Here is a 15,774-nt window from a genome sequence, read left to right on the forward strand (position 1 = left end):
CTGGGCTAAAGGGCCAAATGAGAAAAACTGTTTTTTTGTTTTTGTTTTTGTTATCAATCTGTGTCAGTATCCTGGTCACATGATTTAAATTTAGAAGTCTACAGTATTTAATCATGAATTATACAGTAGGAAACATTTCATTGAGCCCAGTTTTAATATTGACAAAAGGTTATTTTCAAAACCGTCGATTGCTTCATTTTATTTCTGGTCTTAAAAGTAATTTTGGTAAAAACGATGGATTTCTGTTCGATGTAAAGAAATTAAAAGTTTCCCATTACATGAAATAATTCTTTCAATAGTTAATTTGAATTAAGTGTTATTATAAGGGTTAAAAAATGCAGGTTTTGCCTCACCCTCTCTTTGCAAAAACTTTGGACACCCCCAGTGGCAGTTCTGCACTAACTGCAGTAATTAACTCACTGTGCAAGTACTCATCATTAGCATAAGGTGAGTAATCTAAAAGCAAGCAGTGATCCAGGTGTTGCTGCCCTTTTAACCCTTGTGCTATCCTAGGCACTTTAACATTGGGAGTTGGGTCATCTAGACCCACTAGACAGTGCTCTGAACCTTTTTTTTTTCAATGATTTGTGATCCTCACTGGTGTCCATGGATTACATGAAATCTTTCTCCTTTATCCACCTTTGTCATGGTAGGGAGAACATGTCAATCTAAGGGGGGGTCATCTAAGATAGCACAAGGGTTAATTCACACACATTAGCGGCACCTTCTCAAAGACAGGAGCGTGTGCAGCTGCAGGGGATGCTAATTTGCAGGTTTTATTCCTTTACAAACTCTGTGATATAAGACATAAAAGAAAAACGATAGTGGTGCAGATTTTTTTTGTTTCCATTGCCCCCTTTAAATTTGTGCCCCTGGCAATCGCCCTTTTGCCCCGTGCCTAAAACCGCTACTGGACCCCCATGATAAGCTATAAAACACTTGGGTTACTTCTTCAACCCAATTCTTAGTTACTCATGTTGGGAAGTATTTCTATGTTCCTTTTATGGAGAAATACAAATTTTTCATGATTTAATTTCAACCCAATTATCTTGGTTTAAAAATAACCCAACGTGGCTGACTTTTAACTATGAATTTGTGAAAATGTTTTTGCTGAATAAAAATGTAATTAAACAGGTAAAAAAGAGAAGAAAAAGTTTTTTCACATAATTTTTATTTTATTCCTGTCTTTTTTTTAATTCCAACCCTTGAAGATCACATCTTTTGACTTGTCAAAGGTTCGATCTAAACAAACACAATCCAGTCTGAACTAGTTCATCCAGGCAGGTCACCAGGTAAAAAATAAAAAAAATAAAATGAATTAAAAAAAAACTGCAGAAATGGCAGAGTTCACTCGTTTCAACAATAGATTCTATTCATCAGTTTCAAAGCCTAAGCCTGTTTTTCTAAATTTATAAATCAGCTGATCAGGAAGCTTTTCTGCTTTTTAAATCAGAAAAAGAGAAATGTCAAGATCATTTTAAAAGCAAAATAGTTTTTAAAAGCTTGAAATGATATATTCTGAATTAGAATCTGTAAACAGAGACCTCGATCCTAAGTATATAGAGATTCCAAAGAATTCTCATCAGTGCTTATTGTTTATCAGTTTTTAGAGGAAAAGCAAACATACAAATAATAAAAGCAGAATCTTTCCAGAACAAAACCCAAAGTATAATAATCAGAAAGCACACTATCTCCCTTTAAGTGGCACAAATAATACTCTAAAATCATTTAAAATGTTTATGCATGCAATGTTTTGTCTGCATGATAACAAATTGATCACTCACCTAAAAAATGTAGCCCTAGATGTGAGTCTCTAAGATAAATCTAACATGTTCCTCACAGAAAAACACCCAGAAAACCTTTTATCTGTGGGCTCTGTACACAGTTTGAGCTTAATTGAAAGTTAAGAGCCAAATAAGAATACAGGAATGCAAACAGAAATATAAGTGATGTAAAAAATAAACAAAAGCACAATTTCTCTCAGTAGCACTAACCACAAAAACCAAGGGAAAAGCTCTGAGTTGAGTATTTTATTGAATTTTGGAAGGCCTTGTGTTTGTAATGGTTAAACCAAAACCCTGGCTGTGATCAGAGCAGACATGACGGCCACTGCCAGGCTCAGGCTGGTGCCGCCAGGCAGGCGGGGCGCACCGTTGCACAGGTCGCTGTTGCAGCACGTCTTCGTCATTTTATAGACGCTTGTATTGGAGTTGGAAGGGAAGTTCACATCTTCAGTCTGGTTGCAGCTGGCGACCACAAGACACCCCTTCATTTTGATGTCCAAGTATTTAGCTGTGAAAAGGAAACACCAAAAATTAGAGTCATATTTGACTTTTTGGAAAAGGTTAAGTCAGGTGTGGCAGGAAAAACAAGCAGGAGGGGTTGGAACTCTAGAACCAGATTAAAACAGCCCCAAACCCAGGTCAGGCTTTCTCAAGTTTGGTCCTGATGATCTTCCATCCAATCTGTTTTCTTTTTTTGCAACTCAAACACGCTTCTATGTATAGACTATTGTTATCAGGGCCTCTGCAAAGACAGTTTACGTTTGATTTTGACCAGGCTAACCATCAACTTGGGTGGAGATTTGAACTTCTGGATCACAGAAGTCCCTTTGCCAAGGTCTTTCCTAAGGCAAAATCCAGTAGAATCCCTGTTACTGATACCCATTTTTTGTTGACATATTCTGTATAATCCTATATGTTTCATATTTTTTCTTTAGTTCAAGTTACTCAAGTTATAGACTGACCAATCAGATGACTCAAAAGTATGGGGTCTCACGTCAATCGTTAAAAACGTTTGCTTGGCAGATTGTTTGTAGCCCGCTTTCAAGAGGTAGGGGTGTGGACGCCCAACAAACTCACTCCTGATTGGCCAGGGTGGTTGCCATAGAAACGTTGACTCAGACCGACTCTGACCAATCACTGATGAATTCTGGTTCCAACCTGGCGGTGTCCGTCTGAAGTAAACCATTTTCGTAGGGTGATGTCACACACGCTCAATCCAGTTCTCAGATACAGTCAATGGTCTGAGTCAACATTTCTATGGCAATTAAAATAAAAATAAAAAGGTAGTTTGATAGAGCAACATCTCCTGGCCTGAGGCGCTAAGTTGAAAACTGGTGCGCTCTTGTTTACAGAAGAGCAACATATATCCTGGTTACGGAACAATAAACACAAGAAATGAAACGCCGCTTGTCTAACAGTGAAACTCACCCAGTCACATTTCCCCCCCCCTTTAACTGGCGCTCCACTCACCTGCTGTCCCCAGTCCACTGAAACAATGTTCTCCATCTTTGCATGTGATTTTGCTAGTTATGCACAAGTTCCAAAAGCCAATATCACACTTGTAGCACTGAAGTGTCTGACCTGTTAGAGTTGGACAGAAAAGACAAGTTAGTAAAGAAAGATTCATGTGTTTGCTGTTGTACAACCCAGGGTTGTTGGCACAAATCCCAAACCAGGTGTTAAAAAAACCCAAAACAACTTTGTGTTATTAAAAATGGAGCTTGTAGCTAAAAAAAATCTCTCTGCTTGTTCCGTATTTTCCACACTAGAAGGTGCACCGAATTATAAGGCGCATGTGGAGACAAAAGAGTCAGAGATAATTCCATCCGTCTATTTACAATAACACTCAACCATATTTACTAATCCATGTATGAGATGTTCTGGATTACAAGGTGCACTGTTGATTTTTAGAAAAAAATGAAGGCGGAAAACACAGTATGTTTTTTAGAAGCATTTGAAGCCAACTACTGTTTGTGAACCAGATGTTTCACATGTGAGATCTAAAAGGTTTCTTTGCTGTCCATCCATCCATCCATCCATCGATTCATCCAACAATCCATTCATCTTTTCATCTAACATTCATTTGGCTGCTTTTGTTATGATGTGGCTTTTTGTTTTACATTTTTCACGACTCTTTGTCTCATGGGATCCCACAGGGCTCAATTTTTGGGCCGTGTTTTTCTTTTTCTTTTTACCCATTTCCTCTTTAGTTGGAAGGCATATGCTAATAATAATAATAATTGATACTTTATTCATCCCAAAATGGGGAAATTCTTCTCCGCATTTTCACCCATCCTCTGGGGGGAGAGGTGTGCTCAATGACAGAGCACGGGAACATACACTTCTCATTTAAGTCAGGCCTTTATTCAGATTTCTGGAATTTCAACATTGTTTTTGAAATGTGATTTACAGCTTGGGACTTTCCAAACCCTTTCTTAGTGCTACCCCTTGTTTTAGAGTTTGTCCACCGACATTCTTTTGGCAGGAACATTTGAAAGTCGTGCTGTCATGAACATCCTGAGAACAAGAACAGCTACAATCCTCACCGGAGCCGGAATCTATGTCCTAGTATTTACTATGTGGAATGTCTTTCACTTCTGTTTCCATCCTAGTCAAAGCGGTTGGCTGAATGAGTGAGACACCCTTCGGCACAAATGAGTGTCCAGGTCTCAGCAACGGAGCACAGAGGTCGCGACCCCTGAAACTTCTTCTTTTATTTTTTTGTTAGCCCCAGGGCCTGATTGATCGCGCTTAAATCCCACTTTTATTTGTGAGACTGTGACATGTTCGGTTTGAACTCACAGGTGGGAGGAAGTGAATTGTTTTAGCTAAAAAATTTTAACAAACACAGTGCTGTCTAACCCTGTATTTAATACAGGACTGTATGGGGAATCTCAGTCAAAAATATTAGTCCATATAGTTTTATTTTAAGGTAACAAACGGTCCAGTTTGTCAAGAGATTCTGATTATGGTTTTACAATAGAAACTCAAACATATTTGGATTCTTAATTTGATCACTTTCAAACCCCAGAAAGAGCTGCTATTGTCACTGTAAAGTAGAAAAGGTGAAAACATGACAAAACAAAAGATAGTTCATAGATTCACCAGTTTGTAATTAACAGAAAAATCTTAATTTTTTTTTTTGACCAATTTGAAGCTAAATGTATGTACTATAAAACAAAAAGAATCAAAATAAAAGCAAAAAAATCATAGTTTTTAATCATTTTAAAGTTAAATAAACTGAGGTTATGTTTTCTTGTGCCAAAACTTATTTTAAGAAAGTTCACAAGTAACCAGAAATGTCACCAGATGCAGCAAACACAGTGTAGATGAATAAACCGTCTATTCTGGCTCTAAAAGATCAATAAAAGTAGAATAAACAGATTGCTTATCTATCTTTGCATGAGAAACTTTTTTAGGAGTTCATTCAGTGGCATTGTACTGAGACGATAATTGACTTTAATAAAAATAAAATATTTTTTTTAACTAATTGTTGGGCTGTGACGGGGCCCACAAAGGAGCTGCATTCTTGCGGTGGAAACTATGCAGCGTGTGACAAGGCATCACAGCACCGAAACTTTGAAAAAAGAGCAAACCGGTTCCTCCGGTTCCGAGAAAATGCAAACCCTTTTGCGCGGAAGTCATCAATAAAATCTGACATCTTTTTAAAAAATAGAAAATAAAACATAGTGTTGCACTGCAAAACTGGAAGGAAAAAGATATTTTTTTTAGAGAAAAATATCTCATTTTCTGCCTTGAAAGAAAAATAATTTAATCAAAAAAGTTCTTCAACAGCAAAATAATCTTTGTTTGTTTTTCCTATAATAAGAATCCTGGGTGAGACCATTTTTCTGAACCTATTGGCAGATTTTTTTTTTTTTATTTATTTTTGCTTAAGAACACAAGAATTTATGACTAATTTCCACGAGGCTTGTTGTTGTTTTGTGGTTTGTTTTATTAAATGGTGATATAAAGTATGTTGGTGACAGTTTCACTCTGTAATGAGACTAAACCTGGTCCAAGGAAACACATTTCATCTGCTTTATGGTTCTGTGCCAACTCGCACTTTTTTTGACTGGATTGTTCCGGAACGAGCGATGAGCTCACAGAACGCCATGCTCAAAAGGAGCTGCAGAGTTTTTGATGGTAAGGTCAGCAGGTTTCCCCTATCGGTTTCTGGTCAGAGGTTGTCATGGAAACAGACTGGATCATGTGATCCCAGTAGACCATAAACAGGTCTGTTTTAGCTTTGCTACGTGAGCAAAACTCTTTTTGACTTCCATGTGTTTGATGAGCTAAAAGTTTCTAAAAGAAATCATTCAGATCCACCGCTTTTATTCACTTTTCTGGTGTTAGTCGGTGTTAGGCGGTCACAATATCGTACAGAAATTTTCAGGGGAAAAGTAATTTACCCTAAACAGGTGTAACAGGTTCCGTCTTGTTAATGAAACTATGTCAACCTTACAATGTTTTTTTTTTTCAGACATTCAAGACATTTGAGCAGGTGTGAAGTTGTTTTCATTTCTTTTTGCTCAACATGTTTCCAAACTTTTCTCAAAATCAGCGCAGCGGAGAATTTGTTGTATTTGTCTCTCTAGAACTAGAATCTAGAAATAAGTAAATTATTATTAAAATGAGTCCAAATCCTTTTGTTCTACACTCCGGACAATAGAAAAACATTTAAAACTCAACTTTAAATACATTTTATTGACAGAGTTACTTCATACATTAGACTTTAGGAGGATCATAAAAATGGGCCAACTAGTACTAAGATTCTGATTTTGATCACCTTAGAATCGAATCGAATCGAATCGAATCGAATCGAATCGAATCGAATCGAATAGAATAGAATAGAATAGAATAGAATAGAATAGAATAGAATAGAATAGAATAGAATAGAATAGAATAGAATAGAACAGAATAGAACAGAATCTGTCTTTGTCATTGTCACAGTTCCATTTAAATTAAAAGTGCTTCCTGGTCCGTGCAACAATCATATGTTAAATAATCCTTAGTAAAAACTTACTGCTAAAAAATTTTTAAAAATACATAAAAGAGCATCATCGAGTAACTACAAACAGGAATTTAAAATTCCTTTGTTGTTAAATAAAAGTGCATTTCTCACATAAAAGAAGCACCCATAAATATTTTGTTCTAAAATGAGTCATTTTCCATTTATTTCACTTTGTCACTGTAATTAGGAATACTACAATCCATAAAAACTCAAAAATACAAACTGTTTGATTAGAACTAACTAAAAATAATAATGTAAGGATGTGTGACATTCAGTTTGTAGTATTTTCCCTGTTTGAATGCTTTTGTGGAATTCCTCGTTGATAGTTTTAGTGCTTTTTTTCTTATTGTTAGGCTTCCTCTGTATGTGTGTATGGGGTGACTTTATCAAAACACCCTCTGTACAGAAAAGAGGTTTCACCATTTAAAAAAAAAACCTGGACTACTTTTTCTCTTTTCTTTCCGTTTGATTTAAACATTTAGTCAAGTTATCAATTTCCCCCCAACGTGAGTGAGCCTGAGGTCAGATTTGACAGATCTCCACAGTCTGGGGGTCATTTTAGTGACAGCTTCGACTTTGTGTCTGAATTCCTTCACCATGCGGTTCACTGTTCACTACATCGAGTGTTTGCCATTTCTTTTTTGGGAATCCACCATTCCTAAATCCAGGAAATTTTCTAGAAGTCTTTGCGAAAAACCAGAAGTGCATCAATGCTCGCTACATTTGCAAATATAGACCACAATGCATAACGTTTCTTTTTAAAAAATGAAAAAAATACTTCTCTAAATTATTTTTTATAAAATATCTGAGTGTTCGTTATCAGAACACGTGGATTCATAAAAAAAACCTCGTAAAATTGATATTCATTAGGTTTTACTTCCAAATATTCTGATCAAACTTATAAAGTAAAGCTGAGATTTCATTAAGAATCAGTAGATGATCTGAAATGATATAGCTAATAGCTTTTCAAACCATTTTTAGACCTTTAATAATCCCTTGAAATTTAATTTACTCTCAAAAACACAAAATGTGCTCAAATACAATATACTCCTGTAAAATAATTTAGAATGAAAAGAAGAAAAAAGCTTCTTCTTTAGTAGTTTAAGCTTTGTAGACAACAGGAAACAAAACCTTTTAAAAAAACATTTAACCTGATGACTTGCATGTTTGGTTATTTGTTTTTTCCCTGTTTGCATCCTTCTCGTTTGTCTATCTATTTGATCATTTTTATTCTCAAGAGGCTGAAAACAGGCCGTGACTCGACAAAAACGTTAAACCTGAAGGAAATTTGAGCTTCTCCATGTTTTAAATCTCTGTAACTTCCCTGCTCCGCCCAGCTTTCTGCTACTTGTTTGTTGCCGTTTGAAGCTTTAAATGTACAATTAATTTGATTAGGCTTGATTCAGTTATAGTTTTGGAAATAGAAAAAGCTTTGATCGACTGCTGGGAACATGACAAGCATCGTTGCGCAATTGCAGCCGCACCTTTTCCAGCACCTCAACCCTCTGCAATGCGGTCTGGTCGGTCGGCTTGTTCCTGTTTGCCCTAAAGTGCTCTGCAATCCAGTCAGACTAGATTCTCCTCAACAATGAGTTTACACACATACTGATGGGAGATATGCTGGCCGGCGCCGCAGATTTAGGTCTCCCTTAAAGCCACTGGAGTCAGTGCACGGCGGCTTGTTAGCAGTGAAGAAAACCATCATTTCTGTCTCTTCAGGGTCAAACACCAAGAGCTCCGATTCGGCTCAATCAGATCTGATAAAATCTAATCTCAACATCTCCTCTCTTGGTTTTCCACCAAGAGAGGAGCTGGCCTGTTTTTTTTGCGGCATTACTTCCCTCAATCGAAAGCAAATACGTTTTCTGTTGGCTCGCTCCATTCTCTTTGGGGAGGCAGGGTCATGAAAGACATTTCGTGGCATGACAAAGTGAAAAACATTTAAAGATGGAACAACAGTGTCTTTTTAATGTTTAATGTCTGCTTAATCCCGCCGTTTTGTGCCATTGCGCTGCGCCTCATTTCATCTAAGAAAAGGTTTTTTTGTGTTTGTTCAGCATCAGCTCATGCGTCAGGATTACGTAAGGAATGTTCTGCAAAAAGGAACCAGAACTGGTTTGGTGATATGAACGATCAGAGGAGACTTTATTCTTTGTGTTTATTGGATTTTTATTCAAGACACTTTTCAAAAATGATTGTATATTATTAATACACAGAGTTTCTGGATTTTTATCAAGGAAAACATGAATCTTGGTTCAAAAAATGTTGAAAAACACGGATCTGACCCTTGATTTATACGTCGTTTTTCACGACCTTCACACTTTAAACCTTGGTAGTCTCTGAACTTATCGGTCATTTTGCAAATCAGCTCCCTAAACATGGCGTCGGGGTGACACCAAACCCCCTCTTTGGCACAGTTTTCATTCAAAATTAATCACGAATGTTTAAGCGATGACATTTTTTGGCTTAAAGCAAGCATATGAAGAGTTGTGACACATAAATGTAATTCTCCTTCGGACTGAATCCAACATTGTATACAGTTTAGTGGAGTTCGCCTGGTCTTTTTTAGACATTTTTCACATTATTATTGCATGTATGTGTGTATATAGGTGTTTATACTTACTCCATAGTCTTTTTCTTTTATATACTGCTCTCTGTTCCTGTACTGCTGCCGCAATAAGGAAATTTCCCCATCGTGGGACTAATAAAGGAATATCTTATCTTATCTTATCTTATTTAGACATTTTTATTTCGCCTCTATTGATCCTTGCTATAAAAGATCAAAAGAAAAAAACGGTTTGATTTCCTGTTTGTGATTTCTGCAGAATTAATTTGACATATTTGTTTTTTTGGACAGTGATTGTGGAATTGTTGTGTAGCATAATAAAATAAAAAAAGTAGCTGGGGTTAAACTAAAAGAAAATCCGAAAAAACAGCAAATTGTAAAGTAAAGAGAAAAAAATTCTCTCCATAAGAATCCGGGCTACTAAGGGAAGCCCGGTGGAACAGTGACGTTTCTTTCTTTTATTTTATTCACTTTAGTCACCTAAAAGTGTAACTTACTTGGACAAACACTTGACTCCAGAGTCAGTTTTCAGGACTTGAGGGTTTGGGACTTTATAAAAATGTGTTCTTTTTGGCTTCAGGACTTTGCTAGAAGCTCTAAAAATAAATGTTTTCCTTCCAATTCCTTCAAAACACCACTTGCCTGTTGTTCTGTCTCCATACGTTGTTTAAAATTGATCTTTTTTAAAACTCATTTCATACTTTGCACCATCATTGAGTCGTTTTAACTTTCATTTAAGGGAATAGTTAACTTTCAGATGTTTCTTCCTATTCAGGACTATTATTTTAGTCACGCAAAAACTGAATCTTAAGAAAATGAAAATATCTTATTTTTCAAGAAATAAAGTATTTTGCAAGGAAATTTATCTTATCCAGAAAGAATTTCAGTAAGAAAACACATCTTAGAATTTTCTTTCATTTTCTGGCCCTCTTGCTTATTTGAATAAGACTGTTTATTATACATTATATATATTATACATATTTGAAGATGTTTGGACTTATTTTCACGAGGATTGTTTTGCAGGGTAGGGATGCACAACATGACTCACCGCTTCGCGTCACATGAAGGTTTGACTCTCGGAATCGGACAAAAGGAAATTCCCACATTTAAAATCTATTTTTAAATGTTTGACTTCCTTAACACAATAACAGAATATTTAGTGACCTACTGTTCACATCACAAGTTCACTTTAAAAAATAGTAGTTTAATCTGGTTTTCAAACATCTTTTTCCACTTGATTGAAGACAAAACTAACCGACTAGCAACTTTTTTAAAGACATTTTTAAATACAATGAGTTATTTGATCCTAAAAAAATCTTATTTCAAGTAAAAACTTGATTGATTTCTCATTTTTTTACTCATAAAGAACAGACAGACTGTTGTAGAGCTCAAAACAGGGGGGGGGAGTATAAGCATTCATTTATATGTACCTACTTAAAATATAAAAACTTATTTTTAGCGACGCATGTTTATTTTAGGACATAATAGTGAGTGATTCTAGCTCATTTCAAGATCTTAAAAGAGGTGGACATCACAACTTTGTTTGACAAATCTTATTAAGAAACATTCTAGTGTTATAAAGGGCAGATCTGTTCATTTATAACAAGAGAAAAGCATCATCTAGTGTGTCTAGTTTATTTTCTGTTTGAAAGGTTTGCATTTTCTTTTTATTTTATTCTTAACTATGTCATTTGAAGGAAGGGCTTAAATGTTGTGAGTCGGGGTCACATTCACACTGAGCATTGAACTTCTCAAAGCTGTCTTAAAGTCAACTTACACAACATACACATACAAGTCTGTGTATGTTGGTATGAGGTCTGTCTTTTATGCAACATTGTAAATCACAAATAGTTTTTTTTCCTTTTTGCTTTGCTGTTTAATAGACGATTTCTGGCATTAAATATCCATTGGATTTATGGATTTAAGAATTGAAACCTGAAGTCTTCATTTGGATTTTTTCACTACAACTGAACTTAAATGCAAAGAGTTCAGACTTGCCTCCCAAAAAGGAGCCTTGTGAGAGTCTCTGAAACGATCTAAAAAAGCAAAGCTATCTTTGAAATCTCTTACTTACATTGATAAAACTGAGCAGCGGCATAGACGAGCAAGAACAGAAAGCTCTTCTTTGTCTTTGTGGCTGTTTTAACTTCCTGATCACCAGAAAAGTGCATTTATCCTCTGAAGGGACCATTTCTGAATGTAAATATCTTCTAAGCACTGCATACTAATGCCTGGACTCCTGCTGCTGTCTATAGAGGACATTTGGGGCTTTTCAGTGATACCAGATGGGAATTGTAGCTATTTAGTGGATTTTTTAAAAACCCTTTCACTGCCTGTTCCACCAAACATTAGAGCTGATTTGGAAAACATGTTTTTAAAAACATTGACTGTCTATATTACTCCCCCAAAGCAATAGGCAGCATAAAAAAATTATTATGTCTTGGTTGGGTGGGTAAAGGGTTAAAAAAAAGACATTTTTTTTCCATCTCTGGTAGTCAGGTGGATGTTAATGCAGCAGAATCAGTCAGCAGGAAAATATCGTCACTGATTTAACTTGTGTTAGTATGCTGCCCTCTGCTGTTCATACTGCCAAACAACAGGCAGCAACACAAGAAAATCTGCACATTTTATTTAAATAAAAATGATAATAAAGCAAAAAAACTTAAAGCCAAATTTGACCAAAAAAAGTTTTTTTTAATGTTTTTTGGAAAAATTACGTTAAGTTTAAACTTGTTTGTTGGAGAGTCAACATCTCCTTCCTCTTGCCACACCCATCAGGAACGGAGAAGACTGAAAAACACCACCTCCACCCTCGAATTAAGGAGCCTGTAAAGTCAGTTCTGAGCATCTGAAATCTTTCCCGCTGAATCCCACAGAGCTGAAAACATGAGTCACCCGGAAAAAAGTCACTCGGAAAACCAGCCTGACACATAATACTGTACATTATGTGTTTAGACACTAAATATGAATCTGTGAGCTGCTTGCTGGGAATGAGGATGGAGGGGTTTCTCTTCAAATATTTGCACACATTCAAAGCTGCAGGTGCATCTGCTCAAGTTGCACTGAGCTTTAGGGGAAACATGTCAGTGGGCCGTGACCTACTGACTTCAAAAGTGAAGCAGACCATCTGAAATCCTGCAGAAAGGCCAAAGCTTTTTCAGCGGAACGCTTTTGATCTTTTCTCGCAGTGTTAGACGCTGTGGCCAAAAGGTGGACAAAGGTGTTTTCCCAGTTAGAGAGTGTGGTTGAAACAGGATACCAGTAAAGCACAAAAGTCCTCTCACAATGGAAGCAAAATGAGTGTCTCTCTTTGCAAAGGTTGTTTGCAGGCTGTATTCAAGACTTTAGATGCTGTAAGGGGAGTCTCCCGTCACTGGCAGGTCGGGACATGATTCAACCTCCAGTTGTTTGGAAAAAAACAACTTGGGTTGTCCTTCCACAAACAGACTGCAATAACGGCAGTTAGCTAAAGCCTGGGATGTGGAAAGAACGCGCAGCCACAGACTTTGTTTGGTCAGCCAGCAGATCCCACATTAGTGTCAGTCGACTGGGAGGAACCAACGATGCGTCAGACGTTTAAAGCTCCTGCGAGGCTGGATGTTTCCCAACAACTGAGATCTTTAAGCCTAAACCGAGAGATTGTCTGATTCCAGAGCAAACAGGAGCTAATAAAAGAGACGGGAACTTTCTAAGTAGAAAAAAAAAGACTGAAATGTCAAAAAAAGCCAAATAAATAACAACTTAAACTATTAGTTAACCTGGAAAAATGAATTATGTTCTCCAAACGTCTCCCAGTCATTGCATACTACTGAGTTAACTCCCTTTTTTGTCATTGCAGAGGACATTTGGGGCTTTCTCGTGATATCAGATGTGAAAGGGCGGGACTCTGGGAATTGTAGTTTTTAGTGGATTTGAAAGGAAAACTTTTAACTTGTAATATATTTTTCAGAAACACAGAAACATAACAATGAAATAATTGAACCAAGATTCAAACCCTAGAGGTTTTTGCGGCTACATGGATCAGCGTTCAGCCGCTCATCACATCAAACCCTAAAGATGAAAAAATAAACGTGAATTTAAAGCTTTTTTTTTTATTCAACTGTTTGATCACAAACCAATCCTGACATCTACTTTTAATTGATCACAAAGGCAATACAACAATATAATTTCACAATATAGTTATAATAAACAAACTAATTTTTAACAAGATAAATGTGATGTTAAATAATATTTTCCCTCATGAACTGAACCTTTTATCTTTATTTATAGACATGTTTAACGAGTTACAAGTTTAAATATAATTACAGTTTAAATGCATTTTTTTTCCATAAATTAAGGTGTAAAATTGGTAAATAATATCTGATTGACTGGATTGGTTCCTGCATAGAATGATTCTAGATACCTTTTATCTTTATTTGGATTTGCTGGTTTTTATTTTTTGGAACAAATTGGAAATCTAAGCAAACCGAGTCAATTCAATTTTCTTTTTTGAGGAGCGGTTACATAAAATGAAGCTATTTTCAAAGAGTGTTACTGATGCTAATTATTAAGCAGTTATATTTAAGAAAGACAGAGTAAAAACATGTATTTAGGTTTAAATTAGTGAATTTGTTTCAAGCCATATCACCTTTTCTTTTTTTGTTAATCCTCTAAAATATGGATTTGTATAAACCCGGTTTTAAAAGGCTCCGCCCCCTAATCCATATATGACTCTATGACTGACACATCCAGCGGGCTGGGCGCCATCAGCAGCTCAGGCGGATGACCTCATGGAGAAGCTTCACCAGGAGTTTGACCTTTACGGACTCCTGCGCTGCAGCCGAACGAGTCATTTCACCACATTAAGTTTGTGAATGTATTAATTAGTCAAAATAAAAGACACACAAATGTATTTATTCTTGAAAGATGATTGTATATTTTTCATTGACACCTTTTAGTTTGATTTACTTACCAACTAAATGAACACGTATGGCTTAATTAGATAAAATATTGTTAATTTATGCTATCATTTAAATATTAGTCACCAGAGTAAACAAGTGTCCCACCCAGTTTTCAGTCAGACCAAAATTCTAGGAGGGTCACACCCTAATGCCTCCATGCTTTGATTTAGATATGGAAAACACAATAAAAAGAAGAAAAAACGTATTTCACCTCGTCTGGTTTCTGCTGTAAGCGACACTACAAATGTGCATGACATTTTTTTTTTTTTTTTTGCATTAACACATCCGGATGATACTTTTTCTAAGTAACGGTAGAAGCAGAAGACATGAGGATTCAGGCTTACCGACTGCAAAGCAGAGTCCAGCTGCAAACAGGAAAAGAAGTTTGTTCATCTTGAATGAGAGTCGAGAGTGAAGCTCAGGGGAGAAGCTGACCGAATCAGGGAAAAAGTCAGACCGTTATGGAATTTCCTGAGGAGACGAGCAGCTTTTCCCACCTGCCCTGCCCTTTATAACCTGCCACCTCCCATCCCAGAGACAGAGCCGTCCAATCCAGGACTTTCAGGCAGCCTGGAATCAGGAGAGCACAGCCCTGAATGGAAAACATGGATTCAAACTCCTCGCTGAGTAAAAAGCTGAAGGAGAAATTGAAAAGAAAAAAACAGGGGAAATTTGTTAAAAAATGGAATTTTATTTTCTCTGTTGGTTTTGGAAGCATTCAAGGCAGTTTGTTTTCGGTGCATAAATGCACTTTGATGCCATAAACGACTTAATCTTTCCCACCTTGGCCTCCTTGTGTCTGCTAAAATCAGCTGATGAATAAATGTGGGGATGATAATCATTTACAGTGGAGTCTGAGAAAATGCTTCTTCACCCCCACAGTAGTCCAAAAAACACCTCACTTCTAACTAAGTCCCACCGACTCCCATTACGTTGGAGAAGTTTTCAGATGCTTCTTGTTTTTAGCCAAAATTGGCTTCTCCACACCACCATACATGACAGTAACTATGATTTACTACATTAATGAACATCTGTTTGAATTGGATTTCATGCAGCACTCTAAATTAGGTTGTATACCATCCATCCATCCATTTTCTAAAGCTGTATATATATATATATATATAGCTATATATTCCAAGACAGTAACAGAGACTATATATCACATTTTTAAGAGTATGCCTTCGAAAAAACTTTATCTGAATACTACCAGTACTTCAATATGATGACATATATAAAATACAGTCACAAAGTGAGGAACAGCCCCTTCCAGGAGAAGTCTGCGCTGCCGCCCACTTTCTCCCGGTAGCTAGCGGCGATTGGCAAAATGCTTTCAATTTTTTATGTACAGTATGAACGTCCATCTTGTCAAAAGTTTGGATGTTGTTTGTTTTCGTGGGCGAAACACGGACAGGCTGCCGAGGCCAGCTCTTGGTCGACGTCATGTAATGGGCGGCACCCACAAAGGCGGAG

General features: G+C 36.6%; 1 protein-coding gene across 1 annotated transcript; it reads right to left on the reverse strand.

The window, feature by feature from the left end:
* Positions 1 to 1,154: 1,154 nt before the first annotated feature.
* Positions 1,155 to 14,805, reverse strand: spaca4l (sperm acrosome associated 4 like). Its single transcript, XM_004073766.5, has 3 exons — positions 14,649 to 14,805; positions 3,255 to 3,365; positions 1,155 to 2,292 (listed from the first exon to the last, which is right to left on the reverse strand). Exons 1-3 carry the CDS (start codon positions 14,695 to 14,697, stop codon positions 2,066 to 2,068), a joined length of 387 nt encoding a protein of 128 aa, XP_004073814.1. The 5' UTR covers positions 14,698 to 14,805; the 3' UTR covers positions 1,155 to 2,065.
* Positions 14,806 to 15,774: the final 969 nt, after the last annotated feature.

The sequence above is a fragment of the Oryzias latipes genome, chromosome 11 (genome assembly GCF_053564925.1).
Source record: "Oryzias latipes strain Hd-rR chromosome 11, Olatipes_Hd-rR_3.1".
In the NCBI taxonomy this organism is placed as follows: Eukaryota; Metazoa; Chordata; class Actinopteri; order Beloniformes; family Adrianichthyidae; genus Oryzias; species Oryzias latipes.